General features: G+C 50.0%; 1 protein-coding gene across 4 annotated transcripts in view; it reads left to right on the top strand.

Moving 5' to 3' along the window:
• The first annotated feature begins 8,256 nt into the window (after positions 1-8,256).
• GRM7 (glutamate metabotropic receptor 7) overlaps positions 8,257-16,810 on the top strand; it is a 331,316-nt gene continuing 322,762 nt past the window's right edge. For 2 of the 4 annotated variants that reach the window (XM_026099684.2, XM_026099685.2), the window contains exon 1: positions 8,257-8,820. In XM_026099684.2, the coding sequence (XP_025955469.2) occupies positions 8,281-8,820 (540 nt within the window). In that variant the 5' untranslated portion in view covers positions 8,257-8,280. The remainder of the gene's footprint in view (positions 8,821-16,810) is intronic. The other 2 variants (XM_026099683.2, XM_026099681.2) reach the window with 1 other exon arrangement.

Here is a 16,810-nt window from a genome sequence, read left to right on the forward strand (position 1 = left end):
TTTTTAATTAAATAAAAATAAGTGAATACCAAAAAAGAGACAGTTTTAAGTTCAGGGGGGTATGAGAGTGAAAATGGTGCGTTTGGTTGTGACTCTGTTCGTGAGGTTTTCATTCCGACGCGAGCGGCCTGGTGGGCTTAGAGACGCCGGGAAGGAGTTTACAAATAAAACCCTTCCGACCCTTATTTTATAAAGTCATCCGTGATCTAATCCGTGTGCAGTTATGTACATCCTGTTATCAAAAAAAAGTAATTAATTTCTGGGCAACAACTACAAAACTATCTAGCATTCATTTCACTTGAAGATTATTTTTCTTGACCTCTAGCCAATATAATCTTATTCACTTCTGGGTGGAAGGAAGAGACGCTGATTATATAAATTCGTGTCTTCATTACATGTGTGAAAACTGCAAAATGGCTCGCTCACCCCCGGGGGCTTCTGCAGGCTGCCAGCTGCCGCGGGCCCGGCCCCTGTGCGGCTGGGGCTTCCTGCGCCCGGCTCTGCCAGCTGCAGCGCGGCACGTGCGGGAGCTGCGCTTTGCACGGGCTGAGGGCTGTGGAGAGTCTTCAAATCCTTAAAAATAAGATTATGGAAAGTAAAAAAAAAAAAAAAAAAAAAAAAAATTCTCAAAGTGGGCACCTAAGATCTATGGTGCCCTTACGTTAGTGATGCGCAGCCTGGTGACCAGTGGCCTCCTGCAAACAGGGACGATAACGCCACTTTGCCTGTGGAAATGAATTACCACTTTGAAGCGCTCAGACACTGTAGTGATGATTAAGACAGAAGAACCCAGGAAAAAGTTATTAATTCTGACTCAGAGCGTGCGTGGAGTGCTGCGGGGTGGGAATCTTGGGGACACACGCTGGAGGCTGAGGATAAAGCAGCGTATTGAATAACCGCTGATTAAGTGAGCGCTGTCTATTCTACGGGGTGAATGAGGTAGGGGCTCTGCAGAAAATAAAATAATGTTTGATCATTTAATTAGAGACTACGTCATAACATATGTGCAGGATGGGCTGAAAAAGCAATCATGATTCTGGCATTTTGAATGGCTGATTTTGCATGCTTAATGTTTCTTTTTAAGTAGGCGTTGTGTATTTTTAAGGGAAATACTAAAACAGAAGGCTGGAAGGAGGAGGAGGATGTCTGCAACTTCAACGCAAGGAATATGCAAGGAAAATGCTCTCTCGTCTTCTCTCCTCTTTCGGTACGTCTCTGCCTCCTGTTTTGACCCCTGTCCTGTGGATAATTTTCTGTTCTTCCAACCTCCATTACAGACTTTGTCCCTCCAGTCTTGCACTTCGCCTTCCCTCTGTTTCAGCCCGTCTTGGGGCTGCTCTGCCATCGGTCTCAGCAGTCCCCTGCAGCAGTGCAGGAGCGGAGCGTGGTTCCCACCGTGGTTTGTGCCGGCGGGTCTGCCCCGCACCGTCGGGCTCCCGCGGGCACCAGGGCAGGTCTTGTGCTCATGCTTCTCACTGGTGCTGCGGGTCCCGGTGCTCTGATCTGCGCTGGGGATGCGGCGTTCACTGAGAATGGTGGAGACTTGGAAGCTTTACGTGCAGGTCTCTTCTGAAGGAGACCACATGTATTTTAATTAGGGAGTCAGTATAAATTTCACCATTAGAGGTATTTTTTCAGAGCTACTCTTCTCAGAAATAGGTGAAATGTTTTTTGCCCAAACTCTTTTGAAAAATTCAGTCAAATACTCTCAAAGTATTTTTGCCTGCTTGCTCGAGGTTTGGCCAAGTTGAAACGGGGTTCTGATGATTGGGAAGAAGAAACCTCTGAGCGTCGTCGGGAGCTATTCTGTCACCCTAGCCCATAATTTTAATGCTACCGTGTCCCTTAGAAGACGCGAAGTGCTGCAGACAGCTGGGGAGGAAGGGTCCTGTCTGTCCCTGGGTGGATCCGTTTATCGTCTGACATTACAAACTGTTATTGTTTAGAGAAAAAAATCTTATTCAATTATGGTGAATGTACAATTCCTTCATTTTCCTTCAGCAGTTGAGGAGATTTTTCAAGCACTAAATGAATCAAAATTTCCTTAGCAAATCACAAACCAAGATAATAGTTTTGAAAAAAAAAGTTATTGTTCTCTGTCGATGGCAGTGATTTTAAAGATTTGGCTCCAGTGCCCATCTAATATATCTGCCTATCTGAGATACTTGTATCTCAGAGGAACAGTTTTAAAGCGTCTCCTGTATAATTGATTGATTTATTCCTCTGAAATGCTTGGATGGCTTTCAAAGCAACGGGACGTGTATTGATGTGATGGGGGGGGCAGGGTGGGGGAAGTGTTTCACGTCGTCTGGGGGAAAAACGCCTCCGGTCTTCTCCTGCGGTGGAGAGCTGCCTGGATGCGTGGACTAGAGAGGTCCTGTGTAGAAAGTGTGACTTGTTCGGAGTGGACCCCAAACTCATCCTCAGGAGTCGCAACGCCTTCTTCCCCCCCCCCCCCCCCACCTTTTTGTAGATCATGGTTTTGATTTAAACAGGAAATTTGATCTAGAAAGGCGCAGATGCCAAAAGTGAAAGAAGACAAAAAATGTATTCATTTCAAAAAGTCATTAATTTCAGTCACTTGGCACTATGAAGGATTGTATCCAGTTCTTGCCTTGTGCCTCCTTCTTTTAGACATGTGCTATATGGATGGGATCATTTTATAACATTCTGTTTTCCCCAAAAAATTTTGTTTGGCTGTAAAACCGAGTGCCTGTATTTAGAAAAATTTTGATTTAATTTTAGTTGTTTCTGAAACTGTCTTCTGAGCGGATGCAGTTGTGGTTTGAAAAACCAAAGAAATCTAAATAAAGAGCCTGAGACTTTAAGTTTTTGAAAATGCTTTGCCCGGTTGTCCTGCAGGTTCTCTATATCAGCCTGGTGGTGCTTTAGGTAAGTGGCCCATATTCATCAAAATAATTGAAAATTCACTGCATAAACTTATGGTGTGACTTTTTTTGTTTTTTTATTAGTATTATCAAAAATTATGTTTCCAAGTATGTTAAGATCTTAAAATGAAAGATATGATATATCATAGTGTGAGGTACTATAAAAACGAGAGCCTTTGCTGTTACTGCACATTGATGGCTTCTGTTATCACTGATCTTTCAGCGATGAGTCTAGTTCCATAATGCATATGAGTTGTGAAAGGTTTATAACTTGGTAGTAAGTAGCTGGAGCTCTTTTGCAGGCTTGATGAGTGCGTATCTGTTCTTACGCCAACGCATGTTACTCTTCATCCGCAGAATGAGGATGCACATGAAAATTTATTGATGGATTTAGTTACTTAGGGCTAAATGTCCTGTGCTCCAGTATATAGGTACGTAGGCGTACGACAGCAAATGAGGATTGTACTGTTACATCTAGTGCGTAAAAGAGTAGATGAAGGCTCCAACCCCTGAATTTGGTCTGTGTTCTGGTGGTTTATTGAGCATCTGTCAGCTCTGCTCCTGGTCCAAGGAAGGTCTCCCCGTGACGCGAGTGTTTATGCTGCGTGCAACGTGTGGTCCATCCTGTGTCTGACATCTGCCAGCACCGCGGTGACCTGCTTTGGAAGAAGCAGAGAGGCAGATATGCAGGAAACCTTTTGTGAAGGGCTTGGGCTAATCACCACATGTAGTAGATTGGCCTCAACTCAGAGCATAAGGTTTCTTGTTCCTTCAAGAGCCGTTTTCAAGCGTTATCAGCCTGTGTGTAGGAAGCAGGACCCAGGAGATGACTGAAAATGAAAAATAACTTGATACGTGTAAATCTGTTAATCTTCTCAAGCATCAGAAAAGATAAATGTTTCTCTCTAGACAGTAGTTGAGGTCAGCTCTTCCAGCTAAACTGCTGTGTCCACTCATTTTTATATGTGATCACAACATGTTGCAACACAGAAGTAGGCCCAGATACTTAGTGTTTTAGCACAAAGTATTCGTTGACTTTTTTTGTTGTCGTTGTAGACTTGGGAACAATCCATAGCACTTATTTTATGTTTTTTTAAATTTGATATTGCATCTTATATAATGTAAGGTCCAGCAAGAAGCCCAAAGCTGTTAAATCCTTCAAGACAGTTTGCTCTTTTCGCCTTCTCCCTGCAAGCCAGAGCCACGCTGTCACTGTTGCTTTGTAAACAGCTACTCTAAAACACTGAGTTAAGGATCAGAGAATATTTTACTGGCCTCTGCTCCAAAAATTCATTGTTTTCTGAATGCCAGATAAGCAGGAGATCTGGCTGCTCTCCCAACACTGACTTCACCCAACAAATTAATTGCTTGTACCATGTCCATTACAGTTGTTCAAAATGACCTCCAACTGTTCATGGTAGCGTCATGCTACATTACCAAATTTAAAATATTGTTTTATTTCTCTTTTCTGGTATTTTATAGCTCTTTGTTTAGCTTCCACTGGTCTGTTGTAACATGATTTTCTGTGCACTCTGCCAGTTGCCCACATAAAAGCAATGCTAATGTTTAATTATACAGTATCTTTGAAAGTGGATGTGGGTAAGATCCTCATGTGATAGAGACTGTGTAGTTTCACTGAAGGATGCCAGCTGTGGTTTCTTTTTGGCAATGTCTTTGCTCATCCAGTAGCAATTTGGCTGAATCCACACTCTTGTTTGACAGGCAAGTAAGAAAATGTTTTTGGATATGCTTTTGGATGTATTTAGCCACTGACTGTTTACTTCTAAACAAATTCTCCTGCTACAGAAGATCAGGCTATGATTTTCTTTTTTTCTCTAAAATTAAGTCCAGCACTATTTAATACCGGCTTTGTCCACATCTGCCTTTATATGAAAATTTCCACTTTCTTGGAATTTGATATAGTACAGGAATGACTATGAAGTGAAATGCAAATGGAGCATTGAAAAGACTTTCCCACTAGTAGAAAAATAGAAATATGCTTCTGTCAGTATTCCCATTAAAGACATAAAATGTTGTTCTGTTGTTTTACTGTAATAATATTGCTTTCTGAGAGTCATTTCAGATTAGAGATACAACTTTAACATGATCGTGTGTTGTAATTCTGAAGTCTCACTGATGGATTTAAGAGTGGGCGAGTCTAGTTTTGAGTGGACATAATCCAATTTTTGCTTAGGAACTGCTTGTTGAATCCCTTTAGCATGTAGCTGTTTTGATGGCTTGTAAGTGATGAGAAGATCTTTTTAGTTCCAGCGGGGTCTGGACTGATGTGCAATGCGGGATCTGCAGCCCAGCGCTGCTACGTTCAGTTTTGTGTTTCGTGAGCGTTGTCTCACCTCCAGGTGTTCAGCAATCCAGAGTGAAATGCTTCTTCCAAGTGAAATACATGGCTGTGACAGATGCGCAGGTTGCTATGTTTAGTTTCTCGACTGAGAGGACCAGATTGAATGTAGGTAGTTGGCTGTACATAGTAGATGGAGATCAGGTACGGTAAAGGTGAGATTACTAATTATTGGAAGAAGTAACCTTAAAAAGCGGGAAATGAAACGCTGAGATTTTTTGGGGGCTGTGTGCATTCACACTGTGGGACGTGTTACCGCGTGAAGTCACTGAAGCCAAGCACTTAGCTAGAGTGGAAGACAGGCATTTTTATGGATATCAAGAATATCCAGAGTAATGATTAAATATATCAATTTTGGTAATGTAATTGGAATAATTTTTCATGCTTCAGGGCTTAAACCAATTTCTATATGAGAGAGCAGGATGAGACTTATGGCAGGAACAGATTAAAGACATCTGCGTAGTGCAGAGCTCTCGCCCTTTCTTCTGCAGTGTCTGCTGCCAGTGCGAGACGAGATAGGGGCTAGGACGGACCCTGGTCTGCCTTGATCAAGTACGTGACTTTCCGTGTTCCCTTGGGGCATCTACACTGGAATACATGGACTAAGGTTTAGGTAGCCAGGTTGTGAGGAAGAGGAGCAGGAAGCAGACAGCAGATGGGTTTTCTGTGATTTCAGGAGGACAAACGTGCTTAGTGTAAATGCAGATTTGACCCATTGCCCCCCACTACCATAAAAAGCTCTCCAAAGCTTTCAAAATCATGAGGTAGCTTCCTGCAAAATAACGAGATTTATTAGAAAAATTACTGCTGTTTATATTCTTTCTGAGTCTTGAGCACTTAAGGCAAGCTTGAGTCATGCTTGCGAACTCTTCTCCACAACCGCTAGAGTTAGATTTTCTTTTTATAATAAATAAAGATTCTCGAAGAGGAGCTTGAAGTGAGCAAGATGTAAATAAGTGTTGACGTACTTGCACTTAACTGTGCAAATACGGATACAAAAGGGAGATGGCGGCTGAGGCTACCAACCAGGAGTTGGGAGGGTAATCACCAAACCGAGCAGCAGCTGAACTGATGGAGTTCAGGTGTGCGTGGGCATCAGCGCGTGGTAAACGGGCACTGGCGCAGCTGCGGTTTGGCTGTGAGGGGCTGGAAGAGGAGCGGGTGTCTGAACCTGTGGGAGAAGCAGCAACCAAGTCACCGGTGTCGGTGTGAAATTGCCTCCGACACGCGTGTGCCTCGTCCTCTCAACGGCCTGAGGAGGCTGGTTGCGCCTCTGCCCCTGCTGACACCTTGGGCCGGTTGCCTCGGCGTCAGGCTGAGCCGTGTTTTTGCAGCTTGCAGACAGAAGCAGAGCAGGGGAGAAATCCCGCACGTGAGTTCTCTGTCCTCAGGAGGAGGATGGGGGGGGGGGGGGCTCGCTGGGGAAGAACGGCTCTGCTTTTACGCGGTGACGAATCGTTAAGGAACAAGCCCTGAGCGGCGGCATGGGCTGGGTCACAGTACCCAAATTACCATGAGGAAACTTCTCACCGTGTCCAGGGAACAAGCTGAATTTTGGTCCCAAGCCCCAAAATTATAATCGGTAGAGAACTTCTGTTGTTGTATGCGCTTGTGTCCTAGCCCTGCCGCAAAATAGTCGGACCTGCTACGTCTGTCCAGTTTTGTCACTGCTCTCCAAACGCCCTCTTGGGCTGAGGACTGCGTTTGCCTTCTCCGATTTTGGGGGTATTGAACACCACCAGTTTGGATGCCTTGGTCATAGTAATTCCTGTCACGCACAAGTGGACACAGAAAACAATAGTTAAAGGGGAAAGAAAAAATGGTGAAAAATAGGATAAGGATACAATTTATAAAATACAAAGATTTTAAGACATAAAAATGCCTTAATAATTTTGGAAGATGGGTCACAACACCCTAGGCTGCTCCTCCTCGGTCAAGAGCTGACCAGCAAAACCCCTCATTCGTGTCTGCTAGGCCAGTGTGCTGCGGCGTTTCGGTGTTATGGGATAAAATTTGGCTAGGTTTAAAAAAAGATTAAAAAAAAAAAAAAATCGGCGTTGCGTTACTGTGGCTTCGCTAAGTGTGCTGAAGTCAAGCGACGGCAGTGGCGCTCGGATCGCGCGCAGCGTTGAGTCCTGGCACCTTTCGCTGGGCGCACGTCGGGTGCTCGTGGCCCAGCACGGGTTGGGCCGGGTGACGGAGAGCGGCTGTCCTTGGCGTGGTGGTGGTGTGGGACGGTTGTCTCCAGAAGCCGTGCCTGGTCTTGCATGGATTCGCTGGTCAGGAGGAGACGGCGACAGGTGTTGTCCGCTTGGGTGCTGCGGTTTGGGGAGGAGGGGAGCGAGCATAGGGTGATCCAGCCTCCTTTAGATCCTGGTGCACAGAACCAAAATGGATCTGAGCATGTTAAACTGGGCGAGATCAGCTGGGTTACTTGGGCTTTGAGAGTCGGGGGTGCATCCACGCTCCTCCTCCTGGCCCCGCTGGTCTCCACCTCAGTGGCACGGAGGAGACCTCGTTTGTGGAAATCGGGATTGCTCTTTCTGATGTGTTTGTTTTAACGTGCAACACCGGCAGCAAGTCCTTCAGGAGCGGGGGTCGTGCCCCGCGCTGTCGCTGCCTCCCCGGGCGGTGCTGCCGGGGCTTCGGGCAGGCAGGGCCGGGCGGCACCCGAGCAGCGCTGCGGCTCCGCGCCCCGCGGAGGTGGCGGGGCCGGGCCCTGGGGGCGGGGCGGGGCCGCAGCCCGCGGCCGAGCCCGGGGTCGCGGAGCGGCGCTGCCCGGTGCGGCGCGGAGCCCCGGGCGGCGGCGGCGCGGCGGCGGCGCGTCCCTGCGTAATGCCGGCGCGCGGGCTGCGCCGGGCGGGAGCGGAGGAGGGGGGGGGAGCGCGGGAGGCGGAGAGGAGCCGGGCGACCATTTAAAGCGGTAGGAGCCGCGCGGCTCCCCAGTGCTGCGCTGCCGGGCTGCGCGGCGGAGGCAGCCGCAGCGCGGGCGGGCGGGCGGGCGGCGCTCCCCCCCCCCCCCCCGCCGCCCCCATGGAGGCGCGGGGGCGCCGCGGCAGGACCATGCCGCGCCTGGGCCGGCTGCTGCGGCTCCTGACTTTGGTGAAGTTGCCCTGCTGCCTGCTGGAGCTGCTGCTGGCGGAGGCGGCGCGGGGGCAGGAGATGTACGCGCCGCACTCCATCCGCCTGGAGGGGGACATCACCCTGGGCGGCCTCTTCCCCGTGCACGCCAAGGGCCCCCCGGGCGTGCCGTGCGGGGACATCAAGAAGGAGAACGGCATCCACAGGCTGGAGGCGATGCTCTACGCGCTGGACCAGATCAACGGCGACCCGGAGCTGCTGCCCAACGTCACGCTGGGTGCTCGCATCCTGGACACTTGCTCCCGCGACACCTACGCCCTGGAGCAGTCGCTCACCTTCGTGCAGGCGCTCATCCAGAAGGACACCTCCGACGTGAGGTGCACCAACGGCGAGCCGCCCGTCTTCGTCAAGCCGGAGAAAGTGGTCGGCGTGATCGGGGCGTCGGGAAGTTCCGTGTCCATTATGGTGGCCAACATCCTCCGGCTCTTCCAGGTAGGGCTCCGCTCTGCGCGGGCTGCCCTGCCCTGCCGTGCCACGCCGGGGAGCAGCGGCTCCGCGGCTCTCGGCTCCCTTCCTGTCCCTTCGGGGGTTCATCCCCCGCCTCCCCGGCATCTCGTTTCCCCCCCGCTCTGTTTCGGCGTCCCCCGCTCTCCCCCTCTGCGCGGTGCGGGGGCAGCGGCCGCGGTGGTGCCGCCGCCGCCACCAGATGCATCGCGCCGCGGAGTTCCTGCCTTCTAATCCGCGTCTCCGCCGAGCGGCGGGGGGGCAGCAGCTGGTGGTTATTCCTGCGTGGTCTTTCTCCCCCCTGGGGGCGGGGAGATCCCCCTCCTCCCCCGGCTGGAAACTTGCGGGGTTTTCGCAGGAAATCCACTCTGGTGTCAGCTGTCACCAGCTGTCACCGCTGCTCCGTGTTCCCATCTGGCTGTCACGGGCAAGGCAGCCGCGCGACGCCTCCTCTCCCATCCCTGCCCTCCGCGCTGCCCGGGTGGACGCGGTCCTGCCCGCTTCCTGCAAAAACACTCAGGATCGCGCTTTGTTTTTCTTACTCTCATCCCCCCCACAGGGAATTAAAATGCAACTTGTGCCGCTCCTCGGTTCGGCGGCATGCTGAATCCGTAGCAGGCTGCGCTGCCTTAGCATGCGGCGCCGGTACCGAGACGCTGCCCGCGAGGCGGCGGCGCTGCGTGTGCGTGCGTGCGCGCCCGGCACCGCTCGGTGCACCGCGCTCCTCCGGCTCGAGACCGCCGGCGTTACCAGCACCCCTGCCGGCACCGGCAGCCGGCTGGGCTCGCGTTCCCAAGCGGAGAGCTGGGGGAGGCGAGCGGCGCTGAAGTTCCCGTCAAGTCCTGCTTCGGCAAACGCTGCTTTGCTGCGGGCTCCGAGCAGCCGGGGGCTGCGATCAGCCCGGCTTGCAGGCTGCGATCGCGTTCGGAAGCAGGTCGTGGGTGCTGGGCGCTGTGCGCCGAGACCTCGTTCAGCAGCAAATCCTGGGCGCGCCGAACCTCGCGTGTAGCAAAATGATACCTGCAAGATCTGTGGTGGTGGTGGTGGTGTTACGTAATGGGGTTCACAGAAAACACGACGTTTTGGGAGCTTTCTGCATGTGGAGGTAGTCACATACATGTAAACGTTTTAACATATTGTGGCTAAGCATCCGTTCAAAATGCTTTTTAACCAGATCATCCCGAAAGCAGAAACTGGTACACACTGAGAGAGGCTTTAACACATATGTATTTTACAGCGTGGCTCTGCCTTCTTTAAGCAGATTTTTCATGCAGTAAAGCTGGTCCCTCTCCTCTGTCAAAACACAATTCAGAATGTGGCTCAGCCAGAGAGAAATAAGAAAGAAAGAGGCAGGGGAAGAACTGGACCTGGTCAGCAGCTCTGTACGGTTGTGGGGGGTGAGAAGGTATAAGTTACCAGAAGGAGAAAAAAAACTTGTTAACCTGCACGTTCTCGAATGCGTTAGCTTCTGCAGGCAGCATGTTTCGGCACCTCACCATTGGTTTTCTGACCTCAGCGGTGCTGTAAGGCGTGGATGAGCGGTTCTTGAACGTTTGCTTTTATGCAATGGGCGCAAACCGGCTTTTCCCTAAGACGATGTAGATGAAAACTCTTCCCTTCTATCTGCTGAGGCCAACGCAAGGAAACGTTACACATTAGTGTTTACATTTTTTAACAGTATATTGGAAGAGAACTGAAGTACTTTATCATTAATGCATGGAAAATCCATGTACAAGCTGTGCAGAGCAGGGGGGTTCGTCAGCCGGCCGATGAGGCTCGCGAGTGCCGCTCCCTTGGGTGGGTAGGATTCAGGCTGTTCACCTCGCTCTCTGCATGAGGAGCTGGAATAGCTCTGTGCGCTGCACCTGCCTGCTCCCAATATAGCACAGAGATTTGGGAGTATCTTCAACTAGTGCCAGCGGGTGTATCAGCAGGGTAGGACTGTGCTGAAGTCTTCTGAATTTCAATTCGTCTGTGCAAGTACTGTTTGAAGTTTTGTAGAAGCTTCCTTCTGGTGAAAAATGCAGGGTCTGCACTGGGCTGTTAGGCTTTTCCTTTTTCCTGGGTGATTAAAGGAGAAGTGCCTCCACGTCTCTCCGCGCATCCCTGAATTGCACCTCCAGTGTAACATACCGGCAGTGGTCGGGGGGTGAGGGTTGTGCCTGGAGTGCGGGGAGCGGTGCTGCAAGGCCCGACGTGAGCACGGCTCCCGCTGCGGTGGAAGGACGCTGTTCCCGGCGTGGGGTGCCCGTGGCTCACGTGCTCGTCCTCGTGGAGGGAAGGTGTCAGAGGTGTACTGGATTCCTGCGATAGCCAGAACGGGCCAGTACTGCATCTTTGAGTCTCATAGGATATGTCAAGGTGTTTGAGATGGACACAGGAGCTGCAGATGAGGGCAGCAGATGCTGCCGAGACCAAGTCCTCGAGCATTTCTCTTGCAAAATTTCAACCAGGGAGAGATGCAAGCAAGCTCCTCTGCACAAGCACAGGATTTGGAGGAGGAGGAAGGAATTTAAATCTGAGTTCAGTACTGCTACAGAGTTTGTGTGTGACCTGAGGTGAGTTGCTGCAGTTAAAAAGTTCAAAAACATCCCAGCAGAGCACCTAAATCCCTGCTCAGGAGCAGTCTGGACTCCAAGGCTAAGACTTGAGCGCTGCCTGATGTGTGACTCGTGTTTGAGAACGGCTCAGCAACCTTGGCCGGGCTTGGCCATGGCTGACTGCGGGAGGGCTCGAGCTCACGCCTCTGGCTGGGTGCTTTATTTTTGCACCTCCCTGTTATTTAATTTCATCATCTTCCAAAGTAAAGGTACAGTGCTGCTCAGGGGTAGGAGTGCCCTCGAAGGAGCTCGCGTGGGGCAGCTGTCTCGCCGCTGCAGACAGGAGCTTTGGCTGCTGGGAGCATTCTGCGGGTCTCCCTGTGCCCCGTGCAGCGGTGGCACCGCCGCTCCCCGTCTGTCAGCCTTGGCCCATCTGAAGCAGTAAGATTAGCGACTTGCAGCTGTTTGAGTCGTGAACTCGAGCGGATTTTCCATTGAAGATGTGGTTGCCCTAAAATACGGAGATTTCTGTAGGAGAGGTTAGGTTTGCTTTTCCGTGTAGAAGGTGATGCCCTTTCACAGATTTTGCTCAGAGCCTGCAGACCACAGCTGGAGGATGGCTGTTAAGCAGTAATATAATATGTGTGGTGGACCGTGTAGGTATAAACACGTAAATGTTCAAGTGTGTCAAGTATACTGATTTCTTCAAAATAAAATTCTGTTAGCAAATGCCAATACATAGTATGCAGATTGTAGATGAAGTCTTTTCTAAAAATAAAACAGAAACAATTTGGAAAGCTGTGTCCAAATGCAAGAGGGATTTCAAGACAGTATGTTTTTTAGACCACTAGTGTCACATTTAAAAAATATTACTACTTCCTTCGCAATGTCATAGTTTTCCTTAAAAATTAAACTCCACGAAATTCAGTAACTATGCTGAAAAAACTGCCTAGTGGTTTATCCCTTTCATAGGTTTTGTGAGTCAAACCATGCAGCATGAGGAGTATCAGCACGCTGATTTTTTTTTTTTTTTTCTTTCATATACTGGAAGACTCATTTTTGTCCTCCGTTAAAACTCTGCAGACTTCTCATTGCAAGCTCTAGTGATGGATGCTTCAGGTGTCTGTCCCCAGCGGATGCACTTTCGGGTAGTCAGTCAACAGCCAGTCTTTCGCTGGATGCACAGCGAAACCAGGGTGCCTTGCAGACAGCCACAGGCACAGGGACGCATCTCCGGTGCGGAGGTCGGAGGCGAGTAAGCAGGGCGAGGAGAAGAGGTCTGGTAAGCTGTGCGCTGCTTTTTCCTTAGAAAAGTGTGTGCACTTGCCAGGAAGCCTGAGCTAGGCTGTGCTCTGCCAAGCCAGCACTGGCCGCCTGCGTCGATAGTCCATGGATGAGGTACAGCGCTGGAGATGCTGGGATGGGTGTTGCTGGTGGTTATGGCTCTCTCAGCTTCTGACTTGTGGGAATTAAACCTGGCTCTCAGCAGCCATCAGTCCCTTTTCCTGTTCCATCTGCAGAATAAGGACTGTATGAGGCTCAGTTTACAGACTGTGATTCTGTGATTTCAAGAGATGCTTCGTGTTTGTTTTTTTAAGTGAATTTTATGCTGCTCACGTGATGTGTTTCCGTAAACTCCTTCACCCTATAGCAAAAGCATTTGCAAATGACTTGTTCTTCTAGCTCGCTCTCTTTCTCCCCGTCTCCCTCTCTCGTTTGTTTGCGTGCTTGGAAGTTTCTTGCAGGGAATAAGTGAAATAGGCCCTGCGGTCTCCATTTGTGTAGGGTTTGGTTGCAAAGCCAGAGGTTTGTGTTTAGATAGCTCCTGCCAAACTCAGATGGACAAGATGATGCTAAATGGTCAATGTAGCATACTGCAGTGCCCCTTCCATGGGGGAGCTATGGGTTGTCTTTGCTACTCGGGGCCTAACATACAATTTAATCAATATTTTTTTGTGGGGTAATATAATATTTTTGAACTCATCAGTTTATTGCATTTTCCTCTTTTAATTTTTAGTAAGACAATGCAGGTTTTAGTAAATGGAGCAATGATATATCTTTAAAAGCTATTTCAGCTTTCAGCTGGATTCATATAGAGAGTTTTACAAAAAGCTGAAAGCAGGAAACAGAGTAAACATTAATTCTTCGCCGCTTCTCTTGCATTTCTCAGCAAGCTTTAGTTTTTCTCGGTCTCTAAATATTTGTCCTCGTCGTTACTGATGCACCCGGTACGTTCCAGCAGGCTGATCCACGCAGTTTTACTGTGTTGTTGTTAATACGCTGCTGCATTTAATATATGTGGAATCTTATTTCCTCTGCATCAACCAAAAGTAAAGGAAAATCCATGCTTCAGAGAGTCTGAATGCTTACCTGCGGGGTCACATTCACAGCACCCCCAGCCTCCCATTAGTATGTTTTATGGAACACAGTATTTTGGAGTAAAATTTATTTTCTTGACAAGGCAAAGAAGTTCAGTATTATCAATAATCTCGGTTCTTTATCTGTTTTCAAGTATCTCTCTGTAGGCTTCAGGTAGAAGAGTGTAAAGGGTCACTGGAAGCAGACAGGTCCTGCCAGGAGAGGATGGTTGCTCGTGAAGAGCGGCAGAGAAGGTGGAGAGGGCTTACGGGAGGAGAGGGCCAGCAGGCCGTGGGGCTGGCGTGGGGCAGCGCGTGCGGCCGTGGAGCGCGTCAGCCTGCCTGCTGCAAGCGTGTGTTCAGCACGTACGGGTGTGTGAGTCCCAGTTCATTCTCCGGATGGAAATGAGGTGACCTCTTTGGACTGACAAATGGAGGGATCATTTCAGAGCATTAATTTATGTGAAAGAAATACTGATCTAGTTTTGAATCTCATAAAGCTAATACTGTAAAACTACATGTACTGTATTCTGTATTTTATTCCATTAAATGGGTTTTGCTTGGAGGCATTAAAACCATCCAGCGTAATGCTCTGTATCGTAATATCAGATGTTATTTCTGTTTATAGGGATGTTCACATTAATCTCAATGAATGACAATGGTGACTGTCCCAGACGTAGGACTATGATGAATTTTATCATAACATTGGAAGATGTGAAGCATGTAATTAAGGCCATTTGGGTAGCGTGGTATCCAGTACAGTCAGATCATCAGTGTGGTGGAGTGGGGATCCAGGCAAAAAAATGCTGAGGAAAAACAAGCATTTCTCAAAGCCTTGCTTGCTACTAAGGATTCACGAGGTCCTGTAAAACGCCCTGCTGCGGGCAATGGAGGTGTTCCAGGTCGTCATCAGTTTAGCAGAACGTGAAGCCTGGTCCTGTTGTGGACCGTGAAAATTTGGTGGCGGCTGCCGTGACCCGGTTTTTCCGTAACTGGGGGGCTGCTGAGGGTGCTGGAGCTCGCGTGGAGCTGGGCGTCAAGGCTGACGTGTGCTGCGCTTTGTCACGCCAGACTGTCTGGGCAGAGCGGCCCTGCGAGGCCGGCGATGCTGCGTGGGGCCGCGGGGGGCATGTTGGGGGCCTCACTCGCCCTCCAGAGGGTTCAGCGCATCCAGGGATAAGATGTGACAATGGATGTTACTTTTCCAGACAAACCTAAACTCCAGGAGTATTGCCCAACTTCCCTGACATGTAATTTAGCTTGTACTTGGGTAAGCGATGCTTTTGCTGTGTCGTTTTGGGGTGTTCTGAGGAAGCCATCAGCGTGCCGTATCAATGTGCGCGTTGCAAAGTGTACATCCTCTTAGTCCTTGGCTGAAGCGTGGGCCAAGGCCATACTTTGGGGTATTTTTGAATGAACTTGGCAAGCGTGTCATAAAGCCACAAAGTGCTCCTGATTCGAGATTGCCTTTCTCCTCGTGTCGCGGTCACGTGAAGCACTTGGACTCCAGACCTCTCATTCAGCGGGAAGGGAACGCAGACTTAGGAGACCCGGGTTTCTAATCCACCGCCGTGCGTGATGCGGCAGGGACGAATCCTTCTCGCACGGAGGGCACCTCGAAAGCTCTGCCCGTGTTGGAAGGATGCCCGACCTGCGCGTGAGCGGGTGGCTGGCAGGAGCAGCGCCGCAAGTTGCACGGTTTCTCTTTGTTTGGGTGGTGGTTCTGCTCCGTCTTTAAGAGCACGTGTGTGTGTATGTAGTATGTAGGTTTTATATGTATTTTTATATATATATGGATGTATGTATGCGTATACATAAAATCTTTTTATAGACGTTCGTATTTTAAACATATGTAAACATAAGTCTCTTAATGCTTTGTTTGGGGATGCTGTTTGCCAGGGAAGCGGGAGAGCGGCCGCTGGCACCAGGCCACCGTGGCGAGGGCGGGATGGAGCGTGCCCCCGCTCCGTCCACCCTCGCTGCTGCCAGGAATTGCTCCGTGGTGCCGCTCTGGAGGACTCCTGCCTCTGAAAATGCACGCTGCCAGTAAGGCAGCTGTAAAAAATGAAAGAAGACGCTATATTTAAGATAGCAGGAATGGGACAGTTTGTGTTAAAGTTAGACTAATGCTGGTCTGACCTTTTCAGAAGCCTTATAAAAGATACAACAAGAAATAGCCACTGTTTTGAACCGATTGTAGATGTATGTTAAAGCAAGGTGTCTTGGTTTTGTCCGAGGCTTCGAGCACGCTCTCCATGCCGGCATGCCTGCTGGGCCGTGCGCTGCCGTGGTGGCGATGCCCAGAAGCAGCTGGGGCTGAGCTCCGTGTCGGTGCTGTGCGGGTCGGTGCCAGGCAGCGACACCAGCGTGTCCCGGGGATGCCGTGGCAGCGGGGTGACACAGCCGAGCGACCGGCACGGGCCTGCTCGCGTTTGCCCAAGGGCAGCCCCTTGCGCGAGCAGCTTCACTGCTCCCGGTTCAAAAGCCGGGTTGTCTGGCGGCGGCTTTGGCGAGGTCCCCGTGCTGTCTCGCCTGCTGTAGGTACGCCCTCAGATCTCGCCCTTACAGCTTTACAAATGCTTTTGGCTTTTCATTTGTGGGTATAACACTTGCTGACAAAGCCAAAACCTTGAGCTGTAGTTGTCCTGAAAAATGACTGTGATCCAAGTTCTTCTCAGACGGGCTGGTCTAAATCCGTGTCTGCACTTCCCTCTTTGGAGACTTCACGCTTTTACTGCTGATGGCAGGATTTAAAGAAGGAGCCGGTGCCAGGCTGCCTGCCGGCTCCGAGCGCGGAGTGGTGCGAGCCTGGTGGAGCGGCTGGGAGTCTCTCTTGGCAGCACTGCAGGGTCGATGTGATCCGGAGGATAAGCTGGACTGTGTTTTGTCTTTAAACACTGCTTGTCACTGGGAACACAGAAAAGTTGATTGCAGTGTTGTTGCAGATATTTTCCAGGGTTAGCTGGAAAAGTCATCCTTTCTGTTCAGGGCTTCTGTATCTGAAATGTTGTTTATGGTGTAGAAGTGAACATAGATCCCTGTGTGGGATTTTCACAGCAGCTGTTTATTGCTATCCTGCAC

The sequence above is a fragment of the Dromaius novaehollandiae genome, chromosome 12 (assembly GCF_036370855.1).
Source record: "Dromaius novaehollandiae isolate bDroNov1 chromosome 12, bDroNov1.hap1, whole genome shotgun sequence".
Classification (NCBI taxonomy): Eukaryota; Metazoa; Chordata; class Aves; order Casuariiformes; family Dromaiidae; genus Dromaius; species Dromaius novaehollandiae.